The 25,735-nt window shown below is 52.3% G+C and overlaps 7 protein-coding genes across 7 annotated transcripts; 4 read left to right on the top strand and 3 right to left on the bottom strand.

Moving 5' to 3' along the window:
• Positions 1–1,906: 1,906 nt before the first annotated feature.
• On the top strand, positions 1,907–2,978 carry INS49_014776 (uncharacterized protein; the record flags this gene model as incomplete). Its single annotated transcript, XM_043175465.1, has 2 exons — positions 1,907–2,297; positions 2,356–2,978. The coding sequence occupies 2 exons, from the start codon at positions 1,907–1,909 to the stop codon at positions 2,976–2,978; spliced, it is 1,014 nt and encodes a 337-aa protein (XP_043020422.1).
• Positions 2,979–3,846: 868 nt separating this feature from the next.
• Positions 3,847–7,127, bottom strand: INS49_014775 (uncharacterized protein; the record flags this gene model as incomplete). Its single annotated transcript, XM_043175464.1, has 5 exons — positions 3,847–4,376; positions 4,442–4,601; positions 4,672–5,163; positions 5,230–5,741; positions 5,798–7,127. 5 exons carry the CDS (start codon positions 7,125–7,127, stop codon positions 3,847–3,849), a joined length of 3,024 nt encoding a protein of 1,007 aa, XP_043020421.1.
• Positions 7,128–8,039: 912 nt separating this feature from the next.
• INS49_014774 (uncharacterized protein) lies at positions 8,040–8,894 on the bottom strand (the record flags this gene model as incomplete). Its single annotated transcript, XM_043175463.1, has 1 exon — positions 8,040–8,894. The coding sequence occupies one exon, from the start codon at positions 8,892–8,894 to the stop codon at positions 8,040–8,042; it is 855 nt and encodes a 284-aa protein (XP_043020420.1).
• A 689-nt stretch (positions 8,895–9,583) lies between these two features.
• Positions 9,584–16,524, top strand: INS49_014773 (uncharacterized protein; the record flags this gene model as incomplete). The annotated part of the gene is made up of 9 exons (XM_043175462.1): positions 9,584–9,969; positions 10,030–10,261; positions 10,315–10,368; positions 10,427–10,492; positions 10,544–10,783; positions 10,867–10,984; positions 11,041–15,179; positions 15,246–15,426; positions 16,328–16,524. 9 exons carry the CDS (start codon positions 9,584–9,586, stop codon positions 16,522–16,524), a joined length of 5,613 nt encoding a protein of 1,870 aa, XP_043020419.1.
• Positions 16,525–19,831: 3,307 nt separating this feature from the next.
• INS49_014772 (uncharacterized protein) lies at positions 19,832–21,118 on the top strand (the record flags this gene model as incomplete). The annotated part of the gene is made up of 1 exon (XM_043175461.1): positions 19,832–21,118. One exon carries the CDS (start codon positions 19,832–19,834, stop codon positions 21,116–21,118), a length of 1,287 nt encoding a protein of 428 aa, XP_043020418.1.
• Positions 21,119–21,518: 400 nt separating this feature from the next.
• On the bottom strand, positions 21,519–23,693 carry INS49_014771 (uncharacterized protein; the record flags this gene model as incomplete). Its single annotated transcript, XM_043175460.1, has 4 exons — positions 21,519–21,695; positions 21,769–23,095; positions 23,155–23,316; positions 23,368–23,693. 4 exons carry the CDS (start codon positions 23,691–23,693, stop codon positions 21,519–21,521), a joined length of 1,992 nt encoding a protein of 663 aa, XP_043020417.1.
• Positions 23,694–24,262: 569 nt separating this feature from the next.
• On the top strand, positions 24,263–25,339 carry INS49_014770 (uncharacterized protein; the record flags this gene model as incomplete). The annotated part of the gene is made up of 1 exon (XM_043175459.1): positions 24,263–25,339. One exon carries the CDS (start codon positions 24,263–24,265, stop codon positions 25,337–25,339), a length of 1,077 nt encoding a protein of 358 aa, XP_043020416.1.
• Positions 25,340–25,735: the final 396 nt, after the last annotated feature.

Here is a 25,735-nt window from a genome sequence, read left to right as displayed (position 1 = left end):
CTGACATTGAGATAGCATGGTTGGAACTCCCATCCCGTATTCTTCGAGTGAGCGATCATGCTAACAAGCCTTTTCCGGAAATCCAGCAACACCTGTCGAGTGCGAAAGGTCAAGTGTAAGCGTATGGATCCATAGCAGCGTCGCCCCTTCTTACATGAGGCTAGGCGACGAAGCAAGTCCGATTTGCCACCGATGCTCCAAGGCAAAGCGATATTGCGACCGCAGTAGAGCTCCTCCATTTTTTCACAATAAGAGCACGGGAGATGAGACCGAAGCTGAGCGTGCAGGTCAGTGACTTTGAAATGTTGACATGACAGCCAACTGATCAAGCTTTCAGAATCCTCGGGCCCTGAGACGTTTCCCTCGCCTGGAAAGCCACGAGAGGCCCTACTGTATCCTTCAGTCGCGCGCTACTTTCAACACTACATCACTGTTCTCGCCCCCTGGTATGATCTCAGCGATAGTTGTCAATTATTCGGGACAAAGCTGCCTGAGATCGCCTTAGAGAACTCACTGCCATTTGCTGCGATTCTGGCTCTTGCTGCAGTGCACATCAGCCAGACGACTGCGCCTTCCGCGAAGGCAGCAGCTGAGTTTTACCATGGTCATTGCATTCGTATCTTGATCGAGCTGAAAGATGAAGAGCATTGCGAGGTCGATACGCAGGGGTTAGCACTCGCTTCCGTCTGTCTCCTTCGCTCATATGAGATCCTCAGTGGTACGCATGGCTCATCAACATGAGACGGTCGTGACGGAGCTGACTTTGCGTAGAAGAGGTCGACCCAAATAGGCACCTTCGAGGTGCCTACTCACTGGCAGCTTATCGAAGCCCCCTCATAGACTATCTGGGATCCGGTCTTAGGACTGCAGGATTTTGGAACTACCTCCGTGAAGACATTACTTTCAGCTTGTTTCAGCAATGTCCTCTCAAGATTGACCTAGATCAAATGCCCTTGCCGAGCGAGCACAATACAGATCAGAGCTACCTGAACACTTTGTCGCTCATTCTTGGCCGCATCATCAATGCTTGTTTCTCAAGCGCAATAACAGAGCAGGCTTGGGTTGTTCTTTTCGATATGCTTCGCAGTTGGTCTCTAAGTCTGCCAGTTCGTTTCAGACCATACGCACGACAGGATCGAGGCCTTGGTCTTTCTCTTCCGTCCATTAGAATGCTCAGAGAATGTCATGGTAGGTTCGAGTTTCACCAAAGATGAGATCGGGAGCTGAAGTGGGGATAGCGTCTACGCTTCATTACGAGCTGGTCTGCGTGGCCATACTTTGCACCAAAGCAACACCAGAGAATGTTCAGTTACTGAAAACTTTACGAAACGGCAGACAGAATATTGGGGATACGAGGACAAAAATCCTAGAAAACTGTGGGCTCGACCTTTGTGGAAACGCTTTCACGACAAACACGCCTCCAGTCCTGGTCAACGCATTTGGCCCAATTGCATTCTGTAGGTAACTCAATTTCTCGCTAGCAACATCTAACCAACATGGATGCAGGTGCAAGATTCATACGTGACGAAGGCTCGCAGCAAGAGGTCATCCGTCGTCTTATGGCGTGTAAGAGATCAACCGGCTGGCCGGTCCAACGACTCATCTCAGACCTCCAAGTCGCATGGAGTAAACCGTTTCCAGCAGATTCTCAAGAAAACAGCGAATTACAATCAAGTTGATAAGCCACTTGCGGAGATCTAGGGAAGCCTTTAGGGATCAGATGGAGACAGGCTCAGAGGGGAAATATATCCCGAGCTCGGCTTTGGAGGCTAGCGGGGTGAAGCAAACCCGAGCTCGGGATTGGGATAACTGCGCGGAACCTATCACTGACTCCAAGTACATAAATGCATGGGGAAGACACAGATTCTCATCATGTTCGTTCAGCAGGCTTTCTCGAGCAGGCATCATGAGAGCAATTGCACAACCCTCGAACTTTCTGTTCCGCCAGCGCGCCGTTTCCTCTCTGAGCTGCGGCCGCAGGGGTTTGGCATCACTTACACGCCAACCGCAGCCAACTCAACCGTTCGTCATCCGCCCTTCAGAGGCCGAGTTGCGCAACAAGGTTCTTGCGCCGCGCAACCTTGAGCTCGCTGTCCGCAGTTTGCACACCGATGGGCTCGTAGTCGTCGAGGATGTGGTGCCCCACGAGGACTTGGATGCCCTCAATGAGAAGATGGCCAAGGATGCGCGTTACCTGCAATCCCTCGGCGACAAGGGGCCCTTCAACTACAACCAGGGCAACTTACAACAAGACCCTCCGCCAGTAGCCGAGTACTTCTACAAATCCATCTTCACAAGTCGGTCCCCTTTTTGCCCTTTTAATCATGGAAGAATCAGTGTTGATGAAGGTGACAGACCCCATCGCAACCCAAATCACATCGACAGTCCTCGGCCCACGTCCAAAATGGACCTTCTGCTCCGCGAACTCCGCGATGCCGCCTCTCCCCGGTGCCTCGCCCCAGCGGCAGCCCGTGCACTCAGACGCCGACTTTGATCACCCCTCGCACCCCTTCGCACTGGTCGTCAACATCCCTCTCGTGGCCATGACGCCTGAAAACGGGGCCACGGAGCTCTGGCTCGGCACGCACACTGCCGACATCTCTGCTCAGGAGGGCAAGCACGGCGAGCGGGCCAGCGGGCGGATCAAAGAAGATCTTCTGGCTGAGAGACGTGGCGTGAGGGGCCCGTCGCAGCCGACGGTCAGGAAGGGGAGCATCGTGTTGAGGGATCTGCGGCTCTGGCATGCTGGGATGCCCAATATGAGCGACGAGGTAAGGGTCATGCTTGCCATGATTCACTTTGCGCCGTGGTATCGCAACCCGATGAGGCTGCAGTTCGGGAGGGACGTGAGGGATCTGCTGGCTGGGTTGGAGTCGCAGCTGGAAATTCCGGTGGATTGGGTGAAGAACGAAAAGGTTCTCGGGTCTTACTTGCAAAGGGAGTTCGGAAACAGCTATGACTTTGATCAGGAGAAATGAGGCCAGCCAAGGAGAAGATCCTGGGAACCACCTACCTCTTCCCCAACCCTTTTAAAAACAGATTCATCGTTCACTACTTTATTGTTCTTATGTTACTGATCCCCAGACCGATTGGTGCGACCTCCAGGAAATGACTTGATGTAGTAAGATCCGTTGATTCCATCTTGCTGGATTATCTCAGGGACGTGTGCCTAATACCTCCGTGCGGTCGATCCACTCAACTTCAGCATGCTAGTATCCTCCGACAATATTCTTCTGGTGCAGAGTCTACGAGAGAAACCATTGTATGCAATTCGTCTTCTTCAAGAAACTGGTGACAGCTTTTGGCCCAGATCATGAATATTGTTCTCCCATCCTCACCATAATCATCCCGTGCCTTGGTATCAGTTACGCTCGTAATGATGGTTGGCCCAAGTGCCTGGGTTTGATTGTATTCTGTTGGAAAGCAGTAGCCAGATTTGAGAATTCACTTAAGTCGCAACGGAGAGCCCTTTGTGCTTGCCTGGGTACAGAATACAGATCAGACATGAGATTCCACACAAAATCAGTTTGGTTCTTGTCGCCTTCTTGTTAACACCGTATCGAATCGTGCCGCAATTATGGAGCGAGCGTGTTGGTAAATCTTCCGCTAGCATAGGAGATGGGAGACGAGAAGACAATGGCGAAGCCACAGAATGGGACAGACTTTGAGGTTCGAAGGTCTGGAGGTGCAGGGCATAGAGTTTGTTGCAGATAGGAGGTGTACTGAGCTTGTCCGTAGACTAGCGATGTCTGCGTATGAACATATCTTCCTGGTGTGCACTGTAAGGTGGCTGGCCTACTCTGAACCACAGCTCTGTGCATGTGTGTTTTTCCATTCAACCATTACTTATATCTGCAACATAAGCTGATCTGCTAGTTCCATAATGTAATTAATGTACTTATCCTTGGGTGCTCCATCTGACTCTGCTCTCTTGACCTTCCGCTCAAAGCGTTCCCACACTTTGATATACTTATGATCGCTCTCCTTGGTAGTGCCGATCTGCTGGAAAGCTTCCCGCATTTTGTTATGGTCTTTGAGCACTTTGTATCTGTTTATCAGACCACTGTCTGGCAGCCCGATTCCACGGCGAATCTTTTCATCCCGCCGGATCCCACCTATTTGTACGGTGTAAAGGATCACGGCCGCTAGAGCCGAAGCCAGGGCCGTGGCCACAGATGAACCAGTCAGTGCAGTGTAGCTCTTCACGCGGGGATCGTCATGTCGCTCCGTCACTACCTGGTGTCCCGGGAAAATGAAATCGACATGAGAAAGGTCGCCAACCCACTTGTAGGTACCACCTGCCGCCTCGGCTGCCCCTATCTTGAACAGCTGCTTCGTGGGGCTGGCGGCTGGGTAGGTCCTATCAATTGCGGCACCTGTCATGTTGTATTAGCTACCTAACGCACGTCCAAAATGGAACGCTGGGAAAACGGATGTTTACCCTGGTCTGCTGCCGCACAGAACATAAGGATATTCTGCTCAGCGGCGGAGCCAATGGCTTTATTCAGTTCTCTGATGCCAGGCTCATTCTTGTCTGTCTCCTCGATGGTCCAGGACATAGATATGATGTCTACCTTCTCTTCCACGGCGGCAGAGACGGCCTGCATGGAACGATTGGTAAGCCATTGCCGGTGCTTGGAGTGGGGCCTTATGTACCTTTGCAGCACTAACAGCTGTGATTGTTCGCTTGCCTTGGCCGCTGTCGAACTCATCCAGCCTCAAGATATGCAGCTTGACGTTCGGACAGATCTTGCAAATGAGTCTAGCCATCGCAGTACCATGCCCGCCCGGTGATACATAGTACGGATTGTTGAGATTTTGTTTCTCGTCTCGACGGCAAAAACTGCGTCCACCCTGAACCCTCAAGTGTAGATTCGGGTCGTTGATATCCACTCCATCATCAATGATGGCAATTGTGATTGGAGTTTTCACAGTCAGCTCAGCGTTTCTCTCAGCTGCCTGTAGGAAATCCGCGAACTCTTCCATACTGACCACCCACTTATGCCTCTCGTGCGGGTCACGAACTGTGACCATCCCTTTGGATGGGTTGTCGGTCGCATCATCCCCCATCTTATTGTCTTGGACTGTGATCTGGGTACCGCTTTCGACGTCTTTCTTAAACTTCGCCACGTTTTGCCTGATTCGATTGCGAGTTTCCAGTCCCTTGTAGTATACCATGTCAGCTAAGGAAGAAAACTGTTCCGTTGTGGATAGAGGCTAAAAGCCTACCTGATGCACGTGGAGATGAACTCTTTCAAGACCTTTGAGCTTTTTGAGCCCATCTGGAGCGCTCCACCCCCTCAGGACAGCGTTATTGCCACTCCAGTACAAATGCACCACACAGACCTTTGGCGCCACCTTCTCTATGACATCTGGAGACAGATCAAACTTCCTCCAGTCCCATGTCTCTACGCCCATTCCGTCTAGACATTCTTCGATAGCCTCATCGCTGTGCGCTGGCTCCTTGAGGTCGTCCACAATGACCTTCAAAATGGTTTTTACTTTCTTATCGTCCTTGAGCCATTTGAACAGAGACTTCATGTCAGTACGGCCACTCCCGTCAGGTTTCAGCGGCAGCTGGCCAGGCTTCAGTTTCACCGGCGGTTCATCTTCAATGAAGACCCTGGGAATTGCGACATATTGTAAAATGTCTTCGAGTCGAAGATGAAAAAGCCCTTGTACTAGTCCGTCCTTGCTGATCTCTGGCGATGTCCCAAACAGATCGAAGTATATTTGTTTCTCTGTTGGGACCGTCAGCTTGGACAGAATTGAACACCATAGAACCTGTTAAAATCACCTTGTTTGGCTCCGTAGAGCAGTCTTGCCGCGTCATCGTGGGTCTTCCGCCGTAGGTATTGCAGCTTCAAGAAGCGCTCGATGTCAGATGCACTTGTCGCCGTTGGGTTCAACTTTGATTTGTGGTTTCTCTTCGCTGACGACCTCTCTTTGTCCTTTTCTTTGGATATTGAAGCGACTTCTTGGCTTCTGCTGTCGACTTTGGGCTGTGCTGAAGTATCTTCCCTGCCCTGGTTTGCGATCGAAAGTTCGGGACCGTTCTTTCCCGTGGGTACTTCTGACTCTGTTGCTGATGCCATTTCTGACTGTTGAAGAGAATGTAGCCCTCGCGATACCGAATGGTCTCTTGGCCTCTCTCTTGGCAGCCCTCCCTTCAACTCCTTGAAGTGGTCTTTGCGTCCAAGACGGTCTCTCCTATGACTAGACTCGGCATCCGTCTTCTCTGATCTCCTTTTCGTTTCTGACACGTTTGCCTCCCGTTGTTTTGATTCCTCGCAGGTATGCAGATGGTGTAAGTAAGGTGAGAGTGGGCCTTTTTCTTCATGTTGATATGTCTTGTCCAGGGCTTTCTCGCCTTCCTTCACCAGAGCTTGGACGATTTTCAGCTGGGTCTCATCGCATCGTTCGTATTCCACTGCCAAGTGGAGTGGTGTGAGTCCCTCCTCGTCCATGGCACAGAGGGTGTCCGCTTTAGCTTTGCTGATTAGATCCACGAGAAACTTTTCATCACGAGGGGATGATTTATTTTTGATGGCTTCGTGAATACAGTTGGTCGATCGGGCGTTGTTCGTTTTCCCTATCCCTAGGATACTGTTGATATCATGGTGGGCCTCGCACATTACCCTTGCCAATCTGCGGTTTTTGTTCGTGATAGCCAAGAACAGTGGCGTCTTGTCATTATGGTCACGTTCTGCTAGAAGGTTATCTTCTAGCTTGACTAGTGCGCTGACGAGGCCCTTCAAGTTCTTCATGTCTGGCATGTCATTTCTTGGACGTTCGGCGATCAGGTGAAGCAGTGTCATGTTTTTGGTGGTTTTCTTCGCCAGGTACGTTCTTTTCTGTCTCAGGAACTCTTTGAGGTCAGTTTCATTCGAGAGGTCGAGAGTGCCAGACATAGCCTTGCGCTCCTTGCTAGCATTAGCGCCGGACTTGAGATCGTCTAGAATCTTGAGAAGATTGCTGCTGGCACTTTTGTCTTCACCATCGTCAGAATCCGATTCCTCGCTACTTGAACCGGAGCTGTCATCCATCGCTGTGGTCTCATTGAAGTCGTCTTGCCGGTCTCGCTCGCCCAAGATCCCGAAGCCCGAGTCAAAGTTTGAAATGCTCATTTTCAAGTGAGTATAAAAGACTGAAACAGTTTAGATGGGTGTTTCAAGACATCTGCAACAATAAACTGCGTGCTTGAAAGCCTCAGGTTTGGGTGCTCATGATTCTGTCACACAGGTCGACCATTCTACCGTTCGGTCAGAACCACTTTGTGGTGAGATGGTGTACCTCCTGGGTGTTGTGGTACAAACAACGCCACATTATATTTATTAACCTGATTCAGCAATGGCCCATAATTCAGCCCCCTAGGGGTTGAAATGTGAGATGCGGCCGGTCTGGAAATTGATTGAGGCTGAGACTCGTATTACTACCCCGGTGAGCAGGTTTGCTGCAGACAGTCGCAATTCAACCAACCAGAGACAGCCCGTTGCCGCCGGAATGGAAAACGAGGCAGTATACAGTGCGGGCAAAACAAACTTTCTTCGCGCGATACCGCTGCTTAAGTACATGCTTAATTCTTCTGTATAGCACAACGCACACGATATCTCGCGAAAAGAAAAGAAGAGCAAGGAGGGTATTAGTAATCAACAAATGGCCGGATCTCATCTATTAAAGAAGATTTCAGAATAATGTTGATTACGAATTCATAGTTCAAGCCGGCCATGTCATCGCCTTGAATGCTAGCCGTACTACCCGATGCGCCCTGCAACAATTGTGCGCCCTGGACAGAATGTGACGGCGAGCCGCCCTTGAACAACTTGAAGTGCGGGGCTGCTTGACTGCGGTGGTGCTTGGATGCGGTAGAAAGGGCTCGTACAACGTCCTGTGGAGTAGAGTGGCCTGATCTGATTCTGAATTCGGCGATTTGTTGACATCATCTTCCGATTCATGTTTACGGGTAGGCCCATTCAGCAAGGAGTTCTAAAGTTGTATTTGAGCCTTGTCTGATACTAAACCAAACTAGACCGCAGAATTCAATTAGATACCTGACTATCATTTGTGAATCCCATGGTGCTCAATTCCAGCATATCGACATCCCCGAGGGAGTTCAAGTCATATTCTCGCAGATTGTTCGTGGGTGGCAGTGTCGTATCGTAGAGAATAGGGTCGTCTCTAGGCGTCGAGCCGAAGAGCCGGGTGAATTTGCTCACCAAGTCTACCTGAGCCTTAATCTTGAACATGCTGTAGAATAGCTCTTCATCATCGCCTCTTGACAAGAGCACTGCTGTCCTGACGTGTGCCGGCACTCCGGTACCCTCTGATGCGTTTTCCATGATAGTCCACGACACGGCGTTAGAGGGTCCGTAGTTGCGGCCTTGGATGTCCATAGAGCCCACTATGGTGGTAGCGTCTCTGCTCTCACGGCTTATGACTTTTTCCCACTTCCAGCTGGAGCCGAACTCGGCCCCAAACACATTTCCGCCTGCCTTGGTATCGCCTCCAACGGTCGTTGTCTCGGTTTGTGTTGTGGGCACCAGAGTCATACGTCCCTTCGGGGAGACTTTGAGGACCTCGGGCTCCTTTCCGAACTCTGAGCCAAACCTGAACTCCATGTCCACCGTAGTAATGCGCCGGGATATCTTCCGAGGGTCGAATTGAAACTCGTAGACTAGAAGGGTTGCTGGAGCTTTCCCATTCTGCAAATAGCCGTGAATGACATCCGCCCCAGTGCAGCGGATATCGATGACGCCCTTCCGCTCTGTGATGTTCGAGCGTTGGAGGGGATCAGAGACGTCGTTCTGCGTGCGAAAACTGCTTCCTTCGTCGCCCCGCTCACCGAGTTCAAGTTCAAAAGATGGCAGGCACTCCGCCGCCAGATAGGAAGACATGGTGAAGATCTCTTGAATCGTTGACTAGGTCTCACATCTTAGATGCTAGTTTCGGTTTTACCGGTTGCGGAAATTTATTGATGCTGGAATTCTCCATGTGCATATTTTCTTGTCCCTAGGTACGCAAAGATGCTAATCTATTCTGTAGACAGTGCAGCTTGGCATCGTGACATGCACTGTAGGCTGTGCAGGAGGTTTCCGAAATTGATCAACAAATACGTCTGTTCATTGGGAGATGCCTCCGTATGACTGCGTGAGCCTCTTCCGACAGTACAGGGGCTTCTGGTCGACTGATAAGGGACGCGTCTATTTATTGGCAGATATTCTTCGGTGGCTGTCTCATCTCTACCGATGTTGCACAGGCAGTGCGGATGACCAGAAACACGGATCCTCATTGGGAGGTTTTCTCGGGTGCATTCGTCGCCTCTCGTAGGGGCGACGAGGCAAACGCTCCCGCAAACTGCCGCAAACGGTGCGGTGCATGAGAACTAAGCAAATGATGTTGCGCCACTCTTGGCACTCGACACTGCGTTGTGAGGGGATCTTGCAATCCAACCTCTGGGGCCCTTGAAGAGTGTCGGTGATGAGGTAGAGACACTTCAGCTGAGCTTTGTACCAATCCAGTTTCGCGCCAGCGTGAGAAGCTATCGTCGGTTTGCCCGCGCCAGTTGACTCAGTCCTAGTCGATAATGGCAGACGGACCGGAAGCGCATTCGGACTTGTCCTCTACCGATACATCCTCGTATCAAGGCTCCATCGATGAAGTTGACCAAGAACATCGCATGCAGGGGGGGAATGCCGCTGAAGAAGAAATCAAACCCATCAGTCATGTCGGCAAAGAGCCCGACCACGCCTCGTGGCATGGCGAGGATGCCTCTCCAGAATCTGCCCACCAGACCGATATCTTCGAAGACGTCAAGGGCGTCGATGAAGCCAAGAAGCAATGGGAGGACGTGCTAGAGTACATGCAGGGTGAGAAACCGCCAGAATATGATGCCCAGGGGCTTGTCACGCTTTGGGATGGTCGACAAGACAGCATCTCAGGGCCTCAAACTTTAGTCGCAGACTTGTTCGAGTGAGTGACAAGATAACTTGCTTGAAAGAATCCAGATTAGAGACTGACACGCGAGCGAAGCGTTGTTGTCATCCACGGATTTTGGGGCGCTCGAAGGCCTCCCTGGAAAAACCCTGGGTCCGGAAACTCCTCCTGGGTACATGACCAGGGCTCTGACCAATGTCGAAAGGTCATGTCTTTTGGATATGACCCCATGAGTATGTTGAGTGATACTGGCGCGCATGAAGTGATTAAAAATGTCGCAATGAAGCTTTTGGACGACATCAAAGAAATGAAGGAATCATCGTCGCAGGTCAGGATTCAACTGGATCAACTTTATCGAAGTTATGCACTGATGGTTGTTAGATGCGGCGCCTGATGTTCATAGCTCATGATATTGGGGGAATTATAGTCAAACATGTAGGTGTACTAAGATCTACCCCACCGCTCAAAGTATATATTACTGATAATCTAACAGGCACTCGCGCACGCTCAACTCAATCCGCGTGCATATGGGGTTATATCCGATACTGCGCGTCTTCTGGTAAGTGCTGTCTCATCTCAAGGTCATGGCATGCTTGCTTAAAACTGTCAGATTTTCTACGGCTGCCCCCACAGGGCGTCGGATGCCATGGACATGGAACAAAGACTTTCCAGGTTCATGTATCGCCGGACAGAACTAAAAAGCCCAGTATTGCGTACGCCAACAAGCGCAACCAAAAGTCTCGCCAAAGCCATCATGGCAATCAATGATTCGTATTTTCTCTCCAAGCAAATGTTTCGGTCCTACACAATCAGTATCTTCTCGGAAGCTGGCAGCGGTGACATTGACGAGGTACGCTTCAAACAATCAATCTCGAAATTTTCAGAACGTGAATGACAAAAGACTGAGAAGGCCTTTCATACTGATGAATATAGGTTTTTGACAAGTTCTGTGGCACCTTGGGATCCCCTTTTGAGTTCCGCGTCGCCGGTGGCCTGAACTTAGATGATGACTGCGGTCGAATTAGAAAATGTACCGACCATACAATTCCTTGTGAGCAACCTTGAACCAACACCATGGCATATTACGCACAACTAAAAGCTTGACAGTTGTCGCCGTTGACGAAAATCGCTTTCGCGATGAACGGCTCTTGCTCTCTCTTGCTTCGCCAGTGCTTCCCCTTAGGACAAGCGATGGTTTGGATCATCCATATGCATGGATCAGTGACAACAAAAAGTATCAATCATGGCGAAATCAGCAGAAGCCAGAGCTGCTGTATCTCAACGGCGGTCCAGACGCACGACTGGCATCGGAGTACGTGTTCTACGATCTTGACAAGCTTAACCCTCCACGGAGTCGACAGATTGCCCTCTACTTCTCCTTTGACCGGTATGACGTCCGGAAAGATGACGCATTAGACATGATGGCCACATTCCTTGCTCAGATAATGGGACATTCGCCATTGCGGTCCATGAACGCTTTAAACATAGAACTTGAGCAATGCCGGACTAGTCGTGGCTGGCACTACACGGACGCATTTCGATTGTTCCAGTTTTGTCGGCATTGGAGTCAAGTCCCAAACATTTCATGCGTTCTCGCCAATTTTGACGAGTGCGAACCCGTGTCAAGAAAGGCCTTCCTGGATTTCTTCCTCTATGTTTCACAGACTCGAGAGTGGCATTGGAAAGTTGTCGTTACCAATACCCAGCCAGAAGCTCTGGCCCAGGAGCTTAGCGACTTGCCTTCCGTCTACCTTGACGCATCAGCTCGAGAAGCAGCGAACGAGAAGCGGGTGGACCAGGACTTGCAAGCCATCGCAGGTTTGGATTCAGACGTCCGTGATCTTGTCATCAAACAGATCAGCTTTAATAAACAATGGCCACCGCAGCGATCTGTCCGGGACATAATAGGCAGCACAGATAGAGCCAGTCTTGAATCCGTCGTCGAAAAGATTCTGGATGATGTTCCAGATCGCGAGCTCACTTTACGAGCGCTAACCTGGATTCTCCACGCCACACGGCCACTTACACACTTGGAGCTTGCAACCGCTGTCACTCTTGGATCAGGCGTCTCGGGTGCTGATGTCTCGCAATCTTCCGGCAAGGAGGCTGATGAAACCCTCGAGAAGTTGCAAGCTTGGTTGATAGGTATTCTCGTCTTTGAGAACAACACAGCGACCCTGTCCACGCATCGTATTCGAGAATTGCTCATGGCAAAGTCAAAAAATCAGTCAGAGGGACCGCATCTCTGGGATTCCTTGGAAAGAAACCCACATGCCGTTATTGGCAGAACTTGTTTGGCTTACTTGGCCACTCCCGCCGTGCAACAGAGTCTTGAGAGGCTTTATGGTGGCTCACTCAATGAGGAGACCCTCCAAGCTAGAAGATATCACCACACTGGTCTGCAAGAGTATGCTGTTCAATTTTGGATACATCATGTTTCTCATGCGTCGCATGGATATGATCCGAAGGAAGATGTGGCTGCATTTATCACATCTGGTGCTGTGACCAACTGGTCCAAAGGATATTGGTCGCTTGCAAACCCCATCACGAGGAGTCCACAGCCATTCGAAACCCTCTATCCTATCCTAGCAGGTCGAGGTCTGGTTGGTTTGGCTGAGAAGTGTCGCGTGGGTGACAAGGAAATCTCGGATGGACTGGGCGAGGCATATGCCAATGGCTGCTCGCAGAACATGGCAAAACTGCTATGTCAAAGGCAACATTCAACCGACACTCTCAACAACGCACTTACTTGTGCTGGCGCATGGGGTGATGGAACGGCCTGGACGGAATTGATCGATCACATACGCAAAGAATACCCAGGCTTTCCGTGGAAAGATCAAGGAGCACAAGTGGTGCGTGCAAGTGGGCTCGGACTCAGTGACGTCCTTGAACAACTTCTAGAACTGGGATGCCCTGCCGACGAAAAAGACAGGACCAGTGAAGAGCCGTACCCTCTGATGCCGCTGTTTGAAGCTATTATCAGTAACAAATTGGCAGCCGCCACTTTGTTACTAGACCACGGCGCGAGCCCGAATCGTGAGGCCGGTGGGGTTACGGCACTCCATCTGGCGGCATATTACGGACACCAGGACATGGTGACGCTTCTAAAACACCACGGCGTTGATCTGAATGTCCAAAACACGAACTTCTGCGTACCAGTATATGTTGCCTGTCTCTGGGGTAATACAAAAGCGCTGGAAGCCTTGTTGGGCTTGGGAGCAAACCCAAACTTGAAGGCTTCAGGAAATCAGGACGAACCTGGATGGTCCCCCCTCACCTGCGCAGTCCAGGAACAGAACGTGGGCTGCGTGCGTGCTTTGCTCGGGGCCAACGCAGACCCAGATATCTTTGGGCCCTCAGGCACCCCTCTCTGGTATGCCGTCGCAAATGGGTCGTTCGAAATATGCCAACTCCTGCTGGAGCATGGGGCGAGTCCGAATTCCTTGTTGAACCCATTACCCATTCTAGTTCATGCAATGAACAGTCCTGATTCCGAATCGAGCTTTGACATTGTTAAACTGCTCCTGGAGAAAGGAGCAGAAATAAACGCGGCCACTCGAGAAGGAACAACTGCGTTAGCACGTTCATGCTGGTCACATCGTCAACACAAGCACTCTATTGTCAGGTATCTCCTGCAGCACGGAGCTGATGTGAATCTACCTGGACGGGACGGTTGTCTTCCTATACACATCTCGGTACAAGAGTGTGATGTGGAGATGCTACGGGTGCTGCTGGACCAAAAGAACGTTGAAGTGAACGCCGAGACGGCCAATGGCTGTACTCCACTGATCTATGCTGCTCGTTGCAGTGACCACAACGAGGAGCTGGTGAGAATCCTGTTGGAGAATGGAGCTGACCCAAACAAATACCGCGAACGTAAGAATTCGGCGCTGGTTGCAGCGGTGGTAGGCAATCACACAGAAGTCGTCAACCTGCTGCTTCAGCACAAAGCTCAAATCGATCCACCGGACGAGTTGATAGACGGGTGGGAGCCGCTGGAACGTGCGATTGTCAACGGCCATGCAAATATCGTCAGAATTCTGGCCGATGCTGGTGCAAATGTCAATCGTCGATTCAGTACTGGATTCACTCTTGTACACCAAGGGGTCAACAGTAACGCTCTGGGAGCCCTCCTTGAATTTAGACCCACACTGGATTTGAGAACCGACGACGGCAGAACGCCACTTCACTATATCGAAGAGTCGATGCCGCTTGAAAACATCAAGCTGCTGGTCCGCGCAGGGTCCGAAGTTAACGTCAAGGATCGCTTTGATTCGACACCCCTGGTCGAGGCACTCATGTACGGACACGCAGAGGCAGCCAAGTATCTCCTGTCAAAGAATGCCGACACGACGATCATATCCCCTTTCTTCGGCGGTCCGCTGCACGCTGCCTGCAGTTCAGGTCTGGTGGAGATTGTTGAATATTTGATAGACAGGGGAGCAGATGTGAATCTGTCGGTACAAGGCAGCGGTGGTACACCACTTTCATCGGTATTCATGTTTCCTGCGTCTGGGGACGATTCTGGGGAGGGTGATGATTGTAAGACAAAGTTGATTCACATCCTTCTTGGAGCTGGCGCCAATGTCGAGGCGTCAAACAGCTTGTTCGGAAGCATCTCAGGGGCCGCGGCTTGGGGAGGCGAGGTAGCTCACCTACGAATCCTAGCCGCGAGAGGTTCAAATTTTGCTGGCAGTGATATTTCTGGTAGGACACCACTTCACATTGCTGCTGCGCGTGGCAGAAAAGAAATGGCCTCCTTCATCATGGACAGTGGTGGAAAGGCTACCAGTAAGGACAAGATCGGACGGAGCGTCTTAAGCTGGGCTGCACAGGGTGGCAACACAGCACTCCTGGACAATCTACCGGAAACCACTGGAAATGATGCTATCGATGATGCCGATTTGGATGGATGGACGCCACTATGCTGGGCAGCAAGGGCGATTGCCGATGAGGGCGCCCAGCCAGGCCATCTCAAAATGATCAAGGAATTACTCCATCGGGGCGCAGATCGGTCCGTAAGGTCTCGCCTTCCCGGGAAAGAGTACACACCTGCAGACATCGCCTGGTATCACGGATGTGATCAAGAAGTCCTGGAGCTCCTCGCTCCTAGTTCAGAAGACCGACCACGAAGCGGTGGTCAAGAATCGACAGGTCCGAACGAACTCGGTGATATGCCTGATTTGGCCATCAACAACTTGAAACGCTCACGCTCAACCACAATACTCTGCAGCTTCTGCCATCTTGTAAGCAAGAGAACTTGCCCATTGTCACCTCCTCCACCTTGAAATGCCGTGATTAATACCCTTTAGCTTTGCCGTGGGCTGGAGTACAACTGCAAGACATGCCCGGACTACGACCTCTGCTACAAGTGCTTCAACTCGAAGGACAAGATACACCCGGCGGACCATGAGTTTGGAGTGACTGGTCCGGAATTTGAACTTGCAAGCGTACATTCTGACTCTCGGTCTCCATCGCCTGCGCCTTCGTCAAGTGCGAGTACAAGCGGGTCGTCTAGTCGTTCATCTGAAGATAGCAGCAGGAGTGGCGAGGTGTCCGACAATTAGATGCATAGATCATTTATGGGATGTCTCACGGAGTGGGGGGCTTAGAAAGATTGCCCGAAAATATGCAAACTAACGTGTGGCTTTGGCAAATATCATGCGTATCAAGCTTCTCTCGCGAGTCCGCTACGCCGGCACGGGATATGTGTGAAGCCAGAAGTATCACAAGTTGCTTGTTCAGATAGAAAAGAATGCTTGAGTGATGTATTCTGATGGAAGGGGTCTATCTGGGCCCATTTATGTCTGCCATTCTCGGCCCGAAGTGAAGTGTGTGGGGTGCTGGGCGTCGCAGCCACTGCTTCAATATCAGTAGAAGGAATTTGTGATGTGTTTGTGTGAAATCCAACCCAAAAAAAAAAAAAAAAAAAAAAAAAAAAAAAAAAAAAGAATTGTTGTAAAGCACTAATATCAGAATTTTCCACCAACCACGCACAACTAATCCAATACCAGCACCACAAGTTGCCTCCATATCTTTCAACACCAAATCGTTCTTCAACTAACTTCTGGTCCCCCACAAAACAGTCATCATTAAATACGCATGACTTCATGCACTGGGGCAACCGTCAGGTCTGTTGGAGAGACACTGGTTGGTGCAAATACCATGCAGATTGGTATCTGCGACGATGGCTGATACAAGGCCGCTGGAACCGCACCTATTACGAGCGCTGTTGGCGGCGTTGTACAGATTGCTCTGTACCAGCGATGGCACCGGATTGCCCCAACTAATGCAGCACTGGTTTCCCGACTGGCTTAGACAAATGGAGCGCGGCGCGGTGCCCACCCCAGAACCTCCCAAGGTGCCAATCAGTGCTGAGCAGACAGTGGTGTAGGCCTGATGCGAGGTGTGGCACGTAACCTGGTTGCTGCCGCACCGGCGGTCGACATGCGGAGAGGCGACGTCGTCAACAATGTCGGGTGTGGCTGGGATGCCGTTGTCGAGCACACCCCAGATGGTAAGGTTGCCAGCTGGGATGCTCTCACTGCTGAGCAGGACAAGCGCTTGTTCCGGTTCCTGCTCTTCTTGTGATATCTGATCACGGGAGATGATGGCTGCGCTCTGAGCGCCGATGAGGCTGGCCAAAAAGACCGCGGTGATGTGCTTGAACTGCATGATGAAATTGTAGAGGCTTGTGAAAACTTTCTTCTTGATGGTATTTGGGATCAATGATGAGGAAAAGTGCAGAGGACTGAGAGTGAACGTTGAGGTTGTTTCATTTAAGTGAAGTAGAGGAGATGTTCTGACCATTTTATACTTGTCCAGGAGAAGAGCCCAGAATGTGATGTGTTCCAAGAAGCCGGCTCCAACCGGCATATCATTATCCCTATCAACTTCTTTCTGGCGTGACTCCTTCGATGGATGGATTGATGAATAGGGAAGGAGTAGAGACTCGGTGTTGTAATTTGGTATGGGTGCCCAGACCATTGGCTGCCAATGTATTGCAAAAGGACTTTCAAAGTGTAAATTGACTTCGTTCGGCGAGTTACACACATCCATCACATGTCTGTCTACATCAACAGCATGTTGCAGTCCACAAGGCTGAGTCGATATACAAGCACAGTGAGGCTGCCAAGCCTGCCATGCGCGACGAATTGCAAGATTGATCCCGAGCCGTGAACTTGGCCCCAAAAAGGTGTTATGTTTTGCCGCAGGGCTTCCAAAAAAAGGTCATATGCTGTACTGGAAGGATTGTGCTGACATGCTGGGTTGATTGATTGATTAATCACATTCTGGTGTTATCTGGTGGTTTCGTAGGATCCGACCCTTCTTGATGGTAATTGGCGCATTTCAACTCGAGCATAAGGCTCCCGGAAACCCGACAGCGCTGGGAATGCCGGAAATCCGACAGAAGTATCAATTAAGTGGCATCAAACCGCCGGAATCTGGTGACTGGGGTTTGTCAGCGTTCTGCATTTTGCATAAGGCTATCGATGTTGTGTACCCAGCGCTTGATCTTGGCCTTGAAATTGCCGCCGGGCACATTTTTCAGGTTAGGTGCCTTGTAGCTTGCAAAGCCAAGATTCTGCGGCGGCAGCTCACTATCGGCAGTTCTTTTCCTTGGAATGCCTCTACTCGCTGGATGAACTCCACTTTGACACTATATGCTTGAGACGCGCTGTGCCAGAATTTGGGCGGGTGCCAATGCTGACAACCTCCGCTTCGCAATGGGCATGAATCTCGATCTAAGTTGGGAAAGACTTTGTAGCTGGGAAATAGCCCTAGATACTCTTTGCATGGAGGAAGTCTCTCGAGGTTCTCACCAAAATGGTATGTCACTTCGTAGAAACTGAGTCTTTCTGTGCCAATAGTGAATGGCAACCGACAGGGTGCACACTTCGGATACCGAGACTGTCAGTGACAAAAGAGAGTGAGGCTTAAGAGGATTGGGAAGGTCGTTAATTGCTCTCCCGAGCTGCGAGTGAGCTCGCGGGAGGCTCCTGTACAGAATCTGGCGAAAGTTAAGGTAGAAGGAGAGAATGAGGGAGAACCTCAAGAATCAGTCTCTTGACTACGCTGCTCTGCCGACTTTAGAAGCCTGCAAATACTAAATATGATTGGCCCGTTCACTCCGCACACCCACCTCTGATAGAGACTGACTGAGCATCCGCTATGTTCTAACGCTAGGTCAGTGATTTCTACAATCTAGTCGGCAAAGGGTAAAATTCAACGTTACCTTCTTTCTTAGCATCCGTGAAGCTTTAGTAGCATACGGCATGCTTTCACTGATTACACATAGACCAAGCCCGTTTCAGCAGCATTTGCTTTTCAGGTTGGCTGCCTGTCCGTTTCGATGTTCTGCGGTCTCCAACGGTCTGCTCTGTCACGTATATCCCACATTCCTTGAACATCAAGGTGTCAGCATGACTGTCCCGTGCGTGTTTGTAGTGTCAACACCAACCCTCAATTTACAATGCTACTAAGCTTCAGCCCACTGGCCAGAAATTTTGTTCAATACACCTCCAAACTACTAAAGTTCAAGACTTCATCCATTCTGAGGCCTAGTTTCACTTTTCCCTTCCCGTTTGTGGGGAAATCCTGTCAATGACTGCTGATGATCCGGGGACCACGAAAACCCGATGAAAGATATGAAATTGGCGTGAAGCGGAAGGATGACGGCGGATCTGCTTACAGAGCTCAAGTAGAGGCAGGTCAGAACCACGAGAAGGTAACTAAGCTTGCAATCAGAGACAGTTCGGTTGTGTCACGTTCTGACATTTCAGTCAGGCCAAGGGGGGGAATCCGCGTGGGTGGCGGCAGCCAATACACATGCTTCAGTGACACCATGGATACACACCCTGAGCAGGAGAAACGGCCACTGTCCATCACTTCTCGGACGTCACAGCTAGGTCTGACATACCACGCGAGCTCCGTAATGTCCGCTCAACAAGCACACGAGCCACGGGGCAGCGCACCACTATCTCCAGAACAGTCACATTTCGAACAATTTGCAATTTTCTGAGAGGCATCACGACTGGGAAGCTCGACGGTGTTAAATTCAAACTCTACCAGGATATAATACTATTCATCAAAGACTATGATCGAGACTACCGCATCTCCAAGCAGAGCCTTGGCCACATAAGATACAGTGCGATCCTTATTCGTCCATTGCCCCTTCATGGCGAGGGAGTCGCTAGCTTTCACGTCCTATGTGCAAAGTCGATTCCCTGATTTTGACGGAGCTACACTCCTTTGGTTTTCAGGGACTTACGAAGTGTATGAGACCGCCAAGACCAGGCATACAGTGCGTGTGGCGGAGTTCCTTCCTAATGAATCGGAGCCTCTTCCCGGTGCAGCGGGTAGGAATTCTTATGGAGGCTGGGCAAACAAATGTAAACTTCATAATGGCACCGGAGTGTTTGAGGATGTGTGCACAAAGCATGCATACATATCATCAAAGTGCACTCCACGGTTGGCAGTTCAAGAGTAAAAGGACATGTGCTCGCCATGTTTGGAGCAGGGCTGAAAGGGCCTCTCATTTTTTGATCAGGGAGCGGGTGCATGCTATCTATTTGTACTTCTGATTGCTATACCGTTGTCTACTCGAGTAACTAAACTGTATACCTAGGTACTAAGCAGAATTCTTTTTGAGGCAGACGCAAGATCTTGCATGTACATCGAGATTGGGGTCACCGTGGCACACAGACCTGTAAGTGGGAGGCTCGTCAGTGGCACGCTAACAACGGTGTGGTGCCAGGTGCCCAGGTACCTAGGTACCTGCGTGCCTACTGTTCGGAACCCTGCTCCCACCCTTGGACGACAGCATTCTACATCAAACCTCAAGCTTCAACCACAGTCCTCACCACTCACCCGCTTCACCCATATCACCACTCCGAAGATGCCTCCAAAACGCATGACTGCGAACCCCGTCAGGCCGGGACGACATTTCGCTGGCAAAGCAGCAGGGGGCTCATCATCCTCCGACTCGGACGACAGCGGCGCTGAACAAGAAGCCAAGCCCGAACCTCCAAAGAAGCGCAGCATCGCGCCGCCACCGAAAGTGCCCAGCGCGGGGCGCATCATCAGCACATATAACAGCAGCAACAAGGCAAGCGAGGAGGCCAAGAAACTAGCAGCAGCGAAACAGCGCGCCGAGATCGAGCGAAAGGCCAAAGAGGAGGGCTTTGTCACAGAGGACGAGGACGGAGGCAGCGAGGATGGTGAGGAAGAGAAAAGCGGCAGCGAGGATGGGTCCTCGTCAGAGGAAGAGAGCAGCTCAGAGGAGGAGTCCCCAAGGCGATTAATGGTGCGGCCCAAATTCATATCAAAAGCGAACCGCACGAAACAAGAAGAGGACCCCGCAAAGAAGGAAGAAGAGGAGGAAGCCAAGCGGCGCGCCGAGGCGGACGCGCTGGTCGAGGAACAAATCCAAAAGGACATAGCCGCGAAAGCGGCGGGCAAGAAGCACTGGGATGACGACGAGCGGTCGGGCGAGGAGGAGGTAGACGACACGGACGACCTGGACCCGGCGGCCGAGTACGCGGCGTGGAAGCTGCGGGAGCTGAAGCGGCTGAAGCGGGCGCGCGAGGCGATCGAGGCCAAGGAGGCCGAGATCGCGGAGAAGGAGCGGCGGCAGAACCTGACCGAGGCGGAGCGGGCGGCCGAGGACGAGGCGCTGGTGTCGCGGCAGCGCGAGGAGAAGGAGTCGCGCGGCAAGATGGGCTACATGCAGCGGTACTTCCACAAGGGCGCCTTCTACCAGGACGAGGCGGCCGCGCAGGGGCTCGACAAGCGCGACATCATGGGCGCGCGCTTCGCCGACGACGTGCGCAACCGCGAGCTGCTGCCGCAGGCGCTGCAGATGCGCGACATGACCAAGCTGGGCAAGAAGGGCGCCACCAAGTACAAGGACCTGAAGAGCGAGGACACGGGCGCGTGGGGCCGGTTCGACGACCCCAGGCGGCAGAGGAGCGAGTGGGACCAGTACCGGGACGGGGAGAGGGAAGGGGATCGGGGCGGTGACTATGGTGGGAAGGGGGCAAATGCCATGCCCTTGGGCCGGAGGCGGTCCAGGTCGAGGTCGCCGAGGCGAGACCGTGATGACCACAGAGACAGGAAGAGAGAATACTCCAGAGAGAGGGACCGCCGTGATGATGACAAGCGGAGGAGAGTAGACTCTAGGTAGACCGACTATCGAGCAAGCCGTCCAGGCGACACACCCACAACATCGTTGCCTGGGAGGTCGAAGAACCGGCGGCCTCGTCTCATGCGGCACCAAGTGCGCACGCAGACTGGGCAGACCTTGATCATAACAGCCGATTGAACATAGGAAGCCGCTGCAAGATGAACGCAAGGCTCCCAACGGCAGTCCAATTCTACTGCCCACACCGAACTCAGCCCTTAGACAGGCACGTACCGCCCGGATATGGTCGGTCTAGACGACAGTACCGTTGTGACATTCTACGCTCACAACAGTGCACCGCGTTGAGGAATAATATAACATTGGCGATTAGCCCTAACGCAACGAGAAATCAAAACTCCTGCCTGCCCTCATGCATTATTTAACAAACACGATCTGACCTGATCTATATCCTGGTAATTTCCACCCTCGCTCTGTCAAAGATCTTGTGTCCCAACATGCTTCCGCCTGCCCCCTCAATATCCGATAGCGACGGCGGGTACAAGGTCATCCGAGCATACGTGCCCGCGCCTCGGCGCTTGGAAAGGAAGCCGGGATTGATTACAAGAACACTTTCAACAACCTGCGTATTTTCAGTTAGTCACACGCTCCACGAGAATCATTCAGTAACTGTGGCATGGTGTTCAGGGACATACCTTCGCAAAAGGCGGCAGCGCGCTCGGCACGACCAGCACGTCCGGCCTGACACCGACCATCTCGCCCAGCTTGAGGTAGCTCACATCCAGCATCGGTCCCACGGGTCTCCCGTCCTCGGCGCCCGTCTTGGGGTACTTGCTCCGGTCCGAGGGAGGGAAGACGGGGAAGTAGTGGCGCTGCTCGATCAGGTACCTCGACAGCCTCGCCAGAAGGTCCGGCACGGGCGGCGGCCGGCTCGTGCACTCCTCGCCCCTGAGGTCCCACAGCACGTCCTGTGACGACACGCCGAGGACCATCTCGTTGATGGAGAGGGTCATGGGGTTGCCCACGATCTTGACGGCCGTCTTGTGGAGGCCGAGGTCCTTCTTCGGGAACGAGTCCTGCGGCCACGAGACGTGCTTGTCGATGACGTCTCGCGTTGAAGGGACGAGGATGACTGTCACTGTGGGGTTGGCGGCGACGAGCCGGTTGAGGACGGGAGCTATCATGTATTTGAACACGCTGGCCATGGTCGCCAGGTCTGGATCGATGTTGGCCTCCTCCGGCAGGTCGAAGTCGCCTGATGCGATGAGTGGGTGATCGATATCGATGAAAGGACCCGTCAGAACCAGAGCGTCGGCGTATGTGTCGGCTGCCACGGTACAAAGCTGGTGAAGCGGCTCGAAGTCCAGGTTGTCATCTGCAGTATATGGGCCGGATGCGTATAGAACATTTAGGGGCAGAGGTTCACTGTCCATTTCCATTGCGTCGGGGCCACCGACGAGCTTGTCGCGGTGGGCTTGCAAGGCTGCCGGTGTCGACGCCGCGTTGCCCAGGAGAGGGACTTCAAGGATTTCCTTTACGGTGAAATTGTGCCCCGATGCATTGCTTCCTCGCAAGGCAACAATCTGGCCTGGGAAGAATTGGTAATTCTGAATCTTCTCCATGCTCAAGGGTACCCGCAGGCCACCACCCGTCCTCCTTGAGGTCTCGAGAACTAGGGAGGCGGCGTTGAGCTTGCCTTCTGAAGAGTCCGAAGCGATCCGGCCGACTGCTACGATCTCGGTGGTACTTTGAGATGCGGCACTGCCGAAAGCAGACGGGTCCAGCTTGTGGTGATCCATTACGATATTCAGAAAGTCGTCTATCCGGTCGTCCAGAATCTCGGATGCTTCTGATAATTTCATGCCCAGTGGCTTGTAACCCAGCTTCTTTAGGTCTGATCCGGCGGTCAATTTGACGCGAGACTCTCCGAAGGGGGCAATTGGTGGCTCTGCAGCCGGGAGCTCGCTGTTCAGAACCTCCAGAACCTCGCCCGGATTCGAACGGTCATTGAAGGACGAAGGGCTATTGGCACAAATTAGCGAAGTGTGTCTAGTCAAAAACACACAGCAGGGAGACCTTACGGCATGGCCCCCATGGAATCCAGCTGGTCTTTCAAGTTGGCCGTGGTCCTTTGATCCGGTGAGCTCGCGGCATGTTCTGACTTGATGCGAGACGTTGGCGTCTCCTTTTTCTTAATGGCGCTCTTGCGTGCCGCAGGGGTGTTTGGCAACAGGCCGTCGATCCTGGTTCCTGTCAGTACAATATGAAGGCTCATTCTTTGAGACACAACTCACATGCCAAATACATCTCCACCCTTGGCACCTCCCCTCGGAGTAGCACCGACTCGATGCTTATCTGGTCTGGCGTGGGACTGAGTCCGGGTGCTTTTCTCCAGAGCATCCTGTAGGTCCTGCTTGAAGCTTCTCATCTTCTCATAAGACGGCTGTGTCGCTTCTATGTCCATTTTGATGCAATATGATTCCCACTTGAAGAAGAGGTCTTGAGGTGCCAAGTTATGCAGCCTCATGATGGACTGCATCTCGACGACAACGTCCTGCCCCAAGCCCTTGTCCCCGGCTCCGAAGAGCTCGTTGAGCTCTGACACTGCTGGGTCTGCCATGGTGATGCTGTCTCCTTGCCGTGGTTGGATGAAGGTCACTGTCTCTCTTTTTGTGACAATGGGGCAGGTTTGACGTGTTTTCGGGGTCGTTGTGGTGCAGGCCCAATATCTCTCGGCCCCTCTTACAGTGGACGAGATTTGGGAGACGCGTCCTGACGCGCTTTGGAAAACAGCTTTAATTGAGCAGGGGTCCTCAGAGTACAGCAGACCCTGGAGCACTGAGATCTTATCGATAGCGTGCGCTGACTGCGGCCAAGCCGCTACCAAGATCAGGCGAGATTTAGTGGCCCGCCCCGAAGACCCGGGATGAGATTCCACAAGGCTCGGGTCATTCACCGACAGGTCACATTGATTCCTTTGAACCCCTTTAATGACAGCCTGACAGCCAACCTGCTGTGCCAACATAATACTTCCCTGCCCGTGTTGGTGAAATCTCGAGACGCAGTCGGAAACTGTCACTCGTCCGGACCGTCCTCCTGCACTCGTTTGATTTCCATTCGTAACTACCGGCCAAGCTCACGGCGCCCGTATTGTCTTCTTTCGCGGCTAGTTCAGTATCACAATTCAAAATGGCAGACTCAGCAGATACCACCGTCTTGAAAACGCCTATAGAGCACCCTCTCGACTCAATTAAGGCCAAGCCGGCCACTGAACTTACCGACGACCAGCTTCAGAAGTATGAATGGCTTCTTAACCAGGTCAAGCACTGGTCCCAACCGGACTCCGGCGTCACCGTGCCTAAAGATGCGCCCAAGGATCTCACAGAGGATGAGAAGCGCTGGCTCACGAGAGAATGCCTTCTCCGCTACCTCCGCGCCACAAAGTGGGCCAAGGAGCATTCCGAGAAGCGCCTGATAGCCACACTCCTCTGGCGGCGCGAGTTCGGCGTCTACGAGAAGCTGACGCCGGACCACATCTCGCCTGAGAACGAGACGGGCAAGCAGCTTATCCTGGGATACGACAAGGACGGCCACCCATGCCAGTACCTGATACCGAACCGCCAGAACACTGAGCCCAGCCACCGCCAGGTCGAGCACCTCGTCTTCATGCTGGAGCGCACCATCGAGCTCATGCCGCCGGGCCAGGAGATGCTCGCACTGCTCATCAACTTCAAGACCTCTGCCACCCGGTCCTACACGGCGCCGCCGATGAGCCAGTCCAAGGAGGTGCTGAACATCCTGCAGACGCACTACCCGGAGCGGCTGGGCAAGGCGCTGATCATCAACGTGCCGTTCCTGGTCAACGGGTTCTTCAAGCTCATCAAGCCGTTCCTGGACCCCGTCACCAAGGAGAAGATGAAGTTCAACGAGGACATGAAGCAGTACGTGCCCGCGGAGCAGCTGTGGACCGAGTTCAGCGACGGCGGGCTCAAGTTCGAGTACGACCACGCGGTCTACTGGCCGGCGCTGCTGAAGCTTTGCGAGGCGAGGAAGGAGGCCGAGAAGAAGAGGTGGGTCGAGGGCGGCAGCGTCATCGGGGAGTCGGAGCTGTACCTCAAGGGCGCCACGGACAAGGGCGTGAACAGCGTCGTCGACGATGCCGCCGATGCTGTCAAGGAGAAGCTTGCTATTGGAGAGGGTGAGGCGCAAAAAGCAGGCAATGGCACAGCCGAGGAGCAGCCTGCTGCCGTGGGCAGTGCTGCATGATAGCGAGGATGAAGCCGTATTTAGGGCCGGTTGGGGCCAGTAGAATTGTTCGTAAAGAGCATGTCGTTGACATAAAGTGTAGTATTTTTGTTGTATACTGACCAAGCGACTCAGCAAGGCGTAATAGATACCTCTACAGTAATTAGAAACCATATATTTGTTATGAGAGCGGTGGTGCTGAGACATTGATACCAAACCAATCCGAAGTTGGGCGAGTTGCTTAGGCTGAGGTATCCAGACACACCACCCCCCCTTCTCCCCCGTCCTTATCATGGATAAGGCTCCGAACCCCTGACACAGCTGTACCGATTGACTTACCACATGCAACCCACCACCACTACCCAGGTACTGAGATACCAGCAACACCTTGAAGCCCACCATTGAATCGCGCACGGC

The sequence above is a fragment of the Diaporthe citri genome (genome assembly GCF_014595645.1).
Source record: "Diaporthe citri strain NFHF-8-4 chromosome Unknown scaffold_8, whole genome shotgun sequence".
In the NCBI taxonomy this organism is placed as follows: Eukaryota; Fungi; Ascomycota; class Sordariomycetes; order Diaporthales; family Diaporthaceae; genus Diaporthe; species Diaporthe citri.
The sequence above is the reverse complement of the archived record's forward strand: the minus strand, read 5'-3'. Positions and strand labels throughout refer to the sequence as shown.